This window comes from Geospiza fortis, unplaced genomic scaffold (genome assembly GCF_000277835.1).
Source record: "Geospiza fortis unplaced genomic scaffold, GeoFor_1.0 scaffold186, whole genome shotgun sequence".
NCBI lineage: Eukaryota > Metazoa > Chordata > Aves > Passeriformes > Thraupidae > Geospiza > Geospiza fortis.
The window spans coordinates 6291355-6302426 of record NW_005054331.1 but is presented as its reverse complement, the minus strand read 5'-3'; the positions used below and the strand labels follow the sequence as shown (position 1 = coordinate 6302426).

At 38.5% G+C, this 11072-nt stretch overlaps 1 protein-coding gene across 1 annotated transcript in view; it reads right to left on the bottom strand.

Annotated features, from left to right (window-relative positions):
- Window positions 1–5711, bottom strand: part of CNOT4 (CCR4-NOT transcription complex subunit 4) — a 44406-nt gene extending 38695 nt beyond the window's left edge. The window contains exons 1-2 of the mRNA XM_031057559.1: window positions 5606–5711; window positions 4370–4613 (exon numbers count right to left, since the gene is read on the bottom strand). Of these exons, the coding sequence (XP_030913419.1) occupies window positions 4370–4543 (174 nt within the window). The 5' untranslated portion in view covers window positions 4544–4613; window positions 5606–5711. The remainder of the gene's footprint in view (window positions 1–4369; window positions 4614–5605) is intronic.
- Between the last annotated feature and the right edge of the window lie 5361 nt (window positions 5712–11072).

Sequence of the window (11072 nt, the reverse complement as noted above, 5' to 3'; positions counted from 1 at the left end):
GGATTGACAGCTGTGTAATTCACAGCATCATTTGGTATGTTGTTTTTGCTGTCTAACCCTACAAATCAGAAACAGAGAGAGGACTATACATATCAGAGGCTCTCAGGTTTTACAACAACTAAAGTGGAAATGCTACTGACATGCCCACAGCTTATTTTTTTAAAACAATATACTTGCTTAACATACTGTCTCTAATGCCTTAGCTGATAAAGGATTTGAGATCCAAACAAAGTAGCTACCTCTAGTGGTATCAGCATTGATGTACTTTCAGATGCAAGACATTAAGAGATATCAATATCACCAATTCCCTGACTAAGTTCAGCTGATACCTTCCACTTATGTTATACCAATGCTTTTCAGAAAAAAACACTGAGGTTCCCCAGACAAGTGTGCCATCATCATGGAATATGACCAAATTTTCTTTACACTAAGTGCAAGGTAGTCCCTACAAGAATGTCACCAAAACTTTGAATGTCCCTCTTGAAGTCTTTGTTTCTCTAATCACAGATGGACCTTGATGAATTCTCGGTCTTCCTGACTAATTTTGTCTTGTTATTTCAGTTTTGTTTCCTTTCAGACTGTTTTTCCCCCATTTCCCAATTGTTGAAAGCTGAGCTGTGATTTATCAAGCACTTTGCTTTTGTCATTCCCAGGTAGGTCACATTCCTTCCACAGAATGGATGTACCAACATTTCCCACTTGTTGTCTTGTTACCAAATAGGTCCTGAAACAAAAAATACAAAGGAAATCAGTAAGGTTTATGCACAGTATACACCATTATATTTACATTTTTAAAAAACAATTTCCTATCTATTTCAACATATCAATTGTTGCACCAAATGACTCAGTTATGGGATAAAAAGCATAGGAAGAAACACTGAAATTTGGAGACTGTGCATTAAGACTAAATGTTCCTTTTACACAGAAGTAGTAGGAGAAACATGGACAGAGCATGTTAATTTCTTGATCGTACATCTAGCAGTATGCTATTTCCCTCCATCTCTAACACAAGGTGCTAGATCTTTCATAGGAGAGATAAAGGACACTCAGTCAAGAAACTGGAGAAAAAACCAAAGCCACACCACAGGAACAACTGTATCAAGTTACATTATTTGGTGGAAGAGCAAAGTACTTAAGAAACATGAACAAGCTAGTTTTTTTCGTTGCTGGATTAAAAAAGCGCAGGAACTGACATTAAGGGCTGAGAGTGGCATGTTCTAATTAAGCAGTTGAGACAGTATGTATTATTCACATGGCAAACAGGAGCTAGACTGCTGAATTTTACAGAAAGGATAACAGAAATATCCCTGCAAAGAAAAATCACTGGCATTACTATCAGAACCAGCAAGTCGGCTGACAAGCAAACCAGCTTCTGGCTACAGAAATCTCTTCTGAAGACAGCATATTTTCATTCTATTTTGTCTAGTTAGCAGCTACTTCACACAGTTAAGAAACCAATTAACTGGAAAAAACAGGAAGCTTTGCTTGCTCTCTTACAACTGGCTACACCTACAATTCTGAAGGGCATCAGGAACCCAAAGCCAGATAGTTCCATTTTTTTTAAATAGGTACTTTTGGAGTTAGTGAATTAAATAGAAACAATTTCTATTTCTCTAGAAATAAGGCTATTTCAGAAGATTTGAATGAAGTTTAGAGAGTTTTTAACATGCTAATACTAAGATGTACCAGTTTCCAACCAGCAGTTAAGTTTAATTCACACTAGCATCTTGCTAAAGCAAATGTTTGTAACTATTATTATTATTCTCAGGAGGAAACTTAAGGCAGGAAACTAAACAAAACTTAAGGAAACTAAATCAATTGACTGCAACCACATGAACATATTCTGCATGCGCAGATATTAAGTTATAACAGTTCAAACACATACAAGTACTCTCTCCTGGGCAGAAGAAACCACATGCTAACATCTTTTCAGTTAGAAGTGAATTAAAGAAGCTTAGGAAGATAATGGTATATATGCAATGCCCAGTTAAGATCTAATGGCATATGTGCCACCACAGCATTTAGCCAAGCTACTTTATTACAGACTTCTCCAAAACCTCCCCCAAAGACTTCAACCAAAACCCCTGAACAGGGGGCCATTCACTGCTCCTCTCCATGGAGTAGTGCTCAAATTACTGGGTAAGTCACACTGCATTCAATAACATAGGCACAAATAGCAGGTTTCTATTATGTATTTGTAAATAACCTCATCCTTAAACTTGTTTTAATACACGTTTATCCACAGTCCATTTCACAATAAGTATCCTGCACTGGTATACTCATCATAACAATATGGCATACCTGTTGAAACCACTGTACCTACTTATACACTTCCCTGCTAAAACTTTGTTACTTTGCCATGTTCTGTGCTTCAGCATTTTAACTGGCCACAATCAATGTGCACCATAGTAGTTACAAATAGAAAACTGCTCAGCTCTTTCCCCAGAAACCTTACTATGCACAGACAGGGACTACTCACACACACTGAAGACATATACACATACCTGGTTCCTTCTGTCCAGCACACTTCAAAAGATGGCTTCTTCACTTATTTAATGCTGTAACTCTGTAGCTCAAAACGATTTATTCCCAAGATGCTGGTGTGGTCTCTGCATGACAATGTCTCTGTCTGTGCCACGGAAGAGATGTCCTCCTCAGCCAGCCTCCTTCAGGCCAATTGCTTACAATCCAGCAATATAGCTCCAAATCCACTCAAGAATATCTTGCAGTCCATAGATGAAGAAAGTATCAACATAATCCTCATCTGTTATGAAAGATGTCTCCTTTCTCTCCAGGAGTGGCCAGTATGTTTCACTCCAATCACAGCACTTACTCGAGGTTTCTTCATGAAACAGTTTTTCTGAACAAACTGTATCCAATTAGGCAAAATATCTGCACATACAGCCATATGGCAGAGTATTCCACATTAAGAGGTCAGCATATTTCAAAAAATTCAGACACCCAAAACCAGTGACTAGCACACTGCTTCCGTGATTCTTCACATATATATACACTTCAAAACTCCGAATAACAAACAGGTGAAAAGTAGTGTAACAAATCCAGGAAAATGAAGCAACTTAAGGAAATCCCAGAAATCTCATGTTGTATCAGAAGAGTAGAAATCATCTTGTACTGTAGGAAATTACTACAGAGCAGGTGTCACCTACAGTAGGTATCCCAAGTGGAGAAGGATTTGGCTGATAACACATGGATCTTCTTTGCAGAACACAGAGCCCAAATATTGCAGCAAATTTGCAGAATTTTTAAACAAACATGTTGCTGTAGGAGAGCCTTCAGGCTTGCAGAGGCATCCAAACACAGATCAACAGTAGCAGCTCTAGCGCAGCCAAAGCTCAAAAGAGCAGCAAGAAAATATGACTGGAAGTGCTTATAAAATACTGTGGCAGTGAATAAAGATAGTGAGACCAAGTAAGATTACTTGGGGTCTGAAAAGGAAGCTGTAATATGAGACAGGAAGACAAGAGAGACATAAACTAGGGACAGGATGATGATTAAATAGTAGGAGAACAAGAAGACATAAGTAGCTGAAACTACAAGAAGAGAAAGGCAGGTAAGAAAGTTACAGTCAAGGGAAGTCATTAAAGACAAGAAGATATTGAAAAGGAATTTTATTAAACACTGAAGATAAGGAAATAATGAGTTTAAGCAAAACACTAGAAGGAGAAATAAAGTAATTCAAAAGAAATAACAGGCAACTTAGTGAAGCTGACGTTTACAGCTGTGGCCAACCAAATCAGCCAGACATCAAGACATGGGGAGATATCAAGTACTACCTTCAAGCATCTGTCAACAAGATCAGAATACTATATAAACAGTCTAGACTTTGAAATGCTTCAAAATTTAACACCACTGGATATCTTTCCAAAAGTTTTTATACATGTAGTATTCACTAAAATATAGATTAAAAGCTCCAGTGCAACAAATAAAACAAGTAGGTGCTCTATAAACTTGCTTCTCAGTCAGCTCTGTCAGTTTAGCTGAACCTTAGCTCTCAGCAAACCTCTGATGCTGGAATCCTCACTATTCTTCCTGAAAAGACACTGTTAATGCATTAGCACCCCAACTCAAAGGATTTTTATTTTTAGCAATTCTCATAGCATCATCATGCCTTGGTTCTGATCCGAAGTTTCCCTCATCAATCTGGTTCTGAATTTAATAAACCAAGACCAGCTGTTTTGTAACAGCTTCAATACATATGCAGAGAGAATCTGAAGGATCCAACACCTCACCCTTGATCTAGGCCATGGCTAGATGATTGTTTCCCTCAAGGAAAAGGATATCTTTGGTACCAACACAATACAAAAGCCTTGTGAAATATGCAAGACAAGCCGCTGTTGCAGGGATTTACCTTTCTGCAAGCAGGACAAAGTCCATTCTCATCAGTGCGAATACGATGCCAACAGAAACGGCAGATTTGGTACCCACAGGTGCAAGGGAAGAAATTGATGTCATCAATTTCCAGAGGCTCCATGCAAAGAGGGCATTCCACAGGGTCTTCCTTAGCATCAGGGCTGCGAGACATCTTTATATGTTCGCAGAGCAGCAAAAGTTTATAATAACTTAATAGACCAAGAAGGTCAGCACTTGAAGGTCTGCAAGAGGGAAATAAAAAGAAAAAAATATTATTAAAACTGATGACAACTTTTCTTTTGTACCTTTTAACATTTCAGTTTTTCATCACTTCTCTTCTCCTCACACAAGTTACCTTTAACATTTCAGTTTTTCATCACTTCTCCTCACACAAGTTACCAACTAAAACACAAGTCTCTGCCAAATCAACTCGATTGTCTTTTCCTACTTACGAGCCTCACAAATAATACGAAGGTGGTACTGGTGATACACCCTCCCCACCTGGGCAGACAAGCACTTTGGCAGTTCACTGGCCTGTTTGGGTTTCAAAATGTAGATTGCAAAGAAATCAGTGTACACCATACATTGTTGATTCTTACATACATTAACCTCTTTTAACTATTGCTTTCTTGAAGTCCTTTACAAATCCAAAGTCAAATCCTTGAATGTGGGACAATGCTTATGATCAATCTATTCCTTTGCTCAGAGACTTGGAACAATGAGATTTGCAGTAACATTTAGGTCATCCATTCAGACTTTTGAGTAGGTTACAGAACTAACAAACAAAACCAAGGAAAGCTTCTTATTCAGGATAATTTGTTTCTTTTGTCTACCTCACAGTTTTGGTTCAGGGACTGATATGCAATCAGCCTTAGGACTACTTCATTAGCCATGATTTTTCAGGTACGCATCTTTCTACACGTGTCAAACTTCCATCCAAGCCAGCTATCTTTTTCATCAGCACCCAATTCGCACCAAAGCCAAAATACATGCAATGTGGTTGAAAAACTTCAAGTTGTAATTTGGAGTGCAGCCACAAGAAGATATTTCTGAACCAGAATTCTGAAGAAGGCCAATATTCAAGTCACTATTTTCTTAATTAATTTCCTAAAATCAGCCATTTGAGTATGCTTCTATTCTCAGTTTAAGGATGCAGCACAGGAAATTTACTTTCAGACTCAAAACAAGACACTTGGAGTCACCACTGATAAAATTAATGTGGGTGTTTTCTTACTTCTTTTAAGTGACACTCTGGATATATGAAATTGTATCCAATCCCAACAAGCTGTCTCCATCTGCTGCATGAGACATGCAAGTAGATGGGGCAGAAATCAAGGGCAACAGTAGAATTTTGAGGTGGACCTTTAGAAGAAAAATAAAAGGAACAAATGAACAAAAACTAAAAACCCATTGATAAATACTGAAAAGATGTGACCAGAATTGATAGCTGAATGGTCATACTAGCTTTAATGAATTACACCACTTCTTTAGAAATAAGTAAACTCTACCGTTTTTAAAATCCAGAATTCTTTTTGCAATCATGTTTCTACCAAAACTTCACTAATTGAATTATAATTGAACCACACAATCTGGAGTCCCCCTCTACTCTCCCAAAAAGTTTTCTGTTTCATTTCTAGCCAAAAGCTACTGGATTGTGTGCTATCCAGTATTTCTTCAGGCTTTTATGAGCAAATCCAGAAACCAATTCTCACATACCTCTACCTGAAGAAGAGTGACATTTAATGGTGTCCCTGGAAATAAGATGACTGAATTGTTGTGAGATCAAACCCTTGCTCACAGATTTCAGTATGGTCTGACGTTAGCCTTACGTAGCATCGATTTGATACTTTCACCACCCCCAAAAAAAGAAAAACCAAACAACTAGTTGTATTTTTATCTTCCTCACCCCATATACTTCCTTGCATGAAGTCTATCTTAAAAAAGACCAAGAGGTTCCAGCTCAAGTTGGGACTCCCCACCATACTGGACCAGCTCTGTCCTAGCATCAGTCTGAAATACTCATCCCTGTCTGCACACAACTTCAGGGACAGAAATTCCTCTACAAGCAGCCAGGAAAGAACCCTGAGGAGGAAAAACCACACATGCACGCAATCAAAGCACCATCCAAATACACAGCAGAGAGCATATAGCCCTGTATGGGAATGGCTGCATTGTCACCAGGTTAACCTGCAATCACAGGCTGATACCAGAAGACCAGACTACCTGCAATCCCAACTAGTTTGTAGACAGTAGATCCTCCAATCACAAAGTGTACTTCTGGTAAACATATATACCACTGCCCTCGAGAGAAAAAGGTCCACTGGATGATCACAAAAAAGTAAGGATGAGAGAACAACTATTAGATGCTCTAAGTATAACTTCTCTATATAGTATGCACTAGCGACAACACTGTCCTTTTTCTCACTGTCACAATGACTAAAATCAAAAAGTTAAACTTCGATGATAATACAGCAGTTTTCATTTCATTATCTGTGCTTTCATTCATACTATATTCACAATCATTTTGACAGTCTCAAAACCAGGTTCTGGAAGTTTACCAGTGTTTCCTACAAAGAATGCTAGCAGAATCTGACCTGAAAGGAAAAAAGGATTACTTTGTTTGGGAGCTTTGTTTTAAAGAACACATTCCCACTGGCTGAAAAATGGGAGGGACTGTTAGAAGGCCCCAAAACATCATTTAAGTGGTTATTAGGCAGATAACACACACTTTTACAGTAGCCTGTAAACACTTTGTGTAAGCTTTTCACACTTGTTATTAGCAGCAAAACCATAACAATACGAAAATGACTTTAAACCAAAGGGATAAACTCAACAGATTTTGTTCAGTTTGGCTTTGGATTTACCTTTGTCACAGATCTCCCAGCAACAGGTCAGTAAGCACTCAGTATATTCCCTTATACTTGATACTCAATCCACCACATGCTCAGCAGCTCTGAGCCTATTGAAACACATTTAAGTAAAGCTATACTAGTACTAGTGAAACTGTAGTTAAAAGAGAAGTTCTGAAGAAACTTTCACCGCTACAGTAGAATTACTGAACTGACTTAGGAAGTTATTATTTGGAATCTCCACTAAGAAATGTCATCAATTCACGTGGATAAAAAGCATGACATATTAGCTAGTGCCTCTGGGATATGCAGATGAGCTCTAACAAAACTGCAACATAATTAACATTTATGAGCTGTTTAAGTTAACACCAAGAGTTCAGCAGCTGCTAGCAATAATGTCAATAGCTTGCTTCAGTCAGCAAATGGCCCGTTATTTTACAACAAGGAGTAAGGAGCAGCTGTGTGCCATGTTTCTTGAAACTGAGGAAATATTTATTTACTTGGCCACAGACCATTCAAGCATCCCATTTAGAGATTCTCCACTCAAGTGAGTATCCAATTCAGAAGGGTTTATATACCAGGATTTGTGTCTGAAATCTGCATCAGAATATGCTTGTTTATTTTCAAAACTGGAATAACATGCATAGTAAGGCATTAAAAATGGATTCTGCATATAGTTCATGCACTACCAAGAAAAACAGAGTAACGAGTCAAATCTAAGACTATTCCAAACAATTCCAGATAAACAGCACAGGATAGCAAAAATAGCAAAAAACAAAAGGCAGTATTATATGTGGTATTTTGTCTTTGGGATCAAGTTCAATGAGATGAAATTAATCACATCTCAGGAGAAAAGGAAGAAAATTGTGCACATCTACACATGCTTTACAAGCAGACAGAATTTGTACATACATATCCAAAACTCCAATGACTGAAGTCAAACATAGTTCCTACAGTTCCCCATCCTGTTTACAGGACACTATGCCAAAACATTTGCACAGAGATGAAGCAGAAGTGGACAATGTCCAGCAGCATGCTTTAGGTGTAGTGATTTTGTAAAAGGTAATACCCAAACTACAGAAATATGAAGTTTTGTGCTTTATCCCTTGTACTGTACCAACTAATACGCTCTTTTCCAAACACATACGGAATGGAAGAAATTGAGTCATTTTTATTAACTTTAAGTGCTTACTTAGCAGATGACAGCTGCGTCTAATCAGCTTCACCAAACAATTGTTACTCCTGATAAAATCCTCTGGACTTTGCAGTTGAGGAAAAAGTGATCCTATTATTTGAGGGTACTCACCTAAACACAACTTCTAATATATCTAGTGATTGCAGCCCATTTAGGATGCAGATGCTTGTTGCCTTTCTCTTTTGCACTTGAGTTAAGCAAGTTTAACTTCCAGCAGTTTATCTTCCCTATTTAATTTTAAAAGGGGATCATAGAAAAAAAGGAGGGGAGGAAGCAGGGGGAAAAAATTAAGCTTATTATACCTTCTTTTTCCTCAACAGTTTAAGACTTGACACACACTCCTCATCTCTCCAAAGCAGACACGAGAACATCTCCATTTGCTAGCAGTTCATTTTAGTAAACACATCCCTTAAAGTTTAAGGTCTCCTCCAGGAGGGCAGCTAGCTCCAGGGAATACAGACACATTCTTCTTCTCACACAATGGACTGAATCCAGCCTTGCTACTTGCTTTGAGAAAACACAAGTGTCACAGACAAAATTTCTCAAAATCTAGTTATGAAGAACTTCAGTAAAGACACACAAAGTATTTGGAGACTTAGGGCCTCTTGAAGGAAAAAAAAAAATCCAGACATGCATTAGCTAATGTTTCACTTAAAGTTCAAACATACCTGACACTTGAAGTGAAACAGGTCGGAGTCTATGCACTGAACCTTTAGTAAGGGCTCAATAAACTTACGCAAACAGAAACCCATGCTTTTTTCCTGGCCTTGTATCTCTTGAAACTCATCAGCCATGAGAAGTCTCAAAACCTCAGTGTATGCAGGTGCTTTCCCATATAATGCTGCTGGGAAGGCAGCTCCGCCTGGCAAGACCCCTGCTCTCACTCTGCTGAAGGATCACTTCCCTTTCTGCGCTTCACCTCCGTATTGATCCACATACAAGCTGGAGGGAGGACGACAAGCAGACTACAGACAGCAGCAATAATGGGTCATCCCTTCCTTGAAGCAGGGGAGAATCAGCAGCTCTGTCAGCACAGCACTCTCCTTCTGGCCAGCTTTGCCAGGGGGGTATGTTTAAGTCAGCTGAGGCACATTTAAGACAACCTGCTTCCACTAGTGACTGGTGGAAGGAAAACAACACCCATCTTCTTCAGACTGCAAGTAAGAAAGGCTATCACTTCATTGCATTGCAGTGACCACTTGAAGCTTCACATTAAAAGCTTTCATAGGCACACTACAAAGAAAAGCCCATTTTTACTGATTTAAGCACAGAGAACTGAGGGAGATTTGGTGAGTTAGCAGATAATCCATATGGCAGAAAGTGCACATACGCACATACCAAATCCTTGAACAGACACAAGACTAGTTGTTTTCACAAAGTCATCCACACAATTCAGAAGAAATCTGTGAAACTTCCACAGAATTTTCCATCTCTTTGACATGCTACCCTGTATTTGCCTTTTTTTGAGCCCTATCAAAGAAGAGGGGTCCCTTTCTCCCACGAGCCCTTCACTCACATCAAAATACAGTAATATTTTACAATCACCTGGTTAGCAACACTGACATATGAGACAGCCAAAATTTTCAGGAGTACTGAAAAGGGGCTATGCTTTTCTGAGTTTTATGGCTCTGTTACTGACTGGGAACAAAGACACTTCAGTCGCAAGCAAGCAGGCTCCTGAATTCATCCAAGTTAATTTTCATTTGAGACCAATGAAAATTTCACTTCCTACTTCTATTTCCTGACTGTGCTGAATATTTAAAGCAAAATATACCACTGATTGTAAAATCATGTCCTGTAATTACAAAGTCCATTATCCCCCACGGCCTCTTTCTGGGATGTTTATTACTTTGTTTGTAATCTACAGCTACATTTTGATCACAGGACAAATGACATCTAAGAAAAGTTAAGATGCTGACAAAGCCCCAAATGTTTGGAAAGTATGACCAGGAATCACACAGTCATCTCATTACTTCTGAAAACACTGTTCCACTAGCTAGGATTATCCCTAAGTTATTTAGCTCAGAGGTCAAAACTGAAGCCTCTAGACACTCCCCTGCTTTGTGTCTCCCTACAGGTGCCTAGGGAGCTCAACCTCATGGTCTCAGACTTCAAATTCTGCCAGCATAAACAGCTGTACCATCACTTGAACCAAAAGACCAAAACATAACTATCTTTGCATGGTGATATTTAACTAAAACAATCCTCCATCTCCATCACACAGCCATACAGAAGCTGGCTCGAGTATTGTGAAAACACAGAAACAAGCATCTAGAGGTAACAACTGCTCAAACAGCATGTTCATCAACACAGCCAAAGAAAGCACCTGAGAAGTTTCCACCTCATGCCTTCAAGGCAGCTAATAACAAAAATAGTCAGATGACTCCTGCTAAATGAAAAGGGAACTAATCATTCTTTATAAACCCAAAGTGAACACAAACTATTTTAAGACAGTTATATGGCAAAGAAAAAGAAGTTATAGACCACAAAAAGATACTTTTCTCTCATTTAAACTGAACCAAGAATTGGTCATTATTGGTTTATTGTTACAGCACCCAGAACACTACATAAAGTGACACATGAATGCCAAGTAAGATATAATTCACTCAGATAACTTACTTCAAATCATGAACAGAATCAAGACATAATTTATTCAG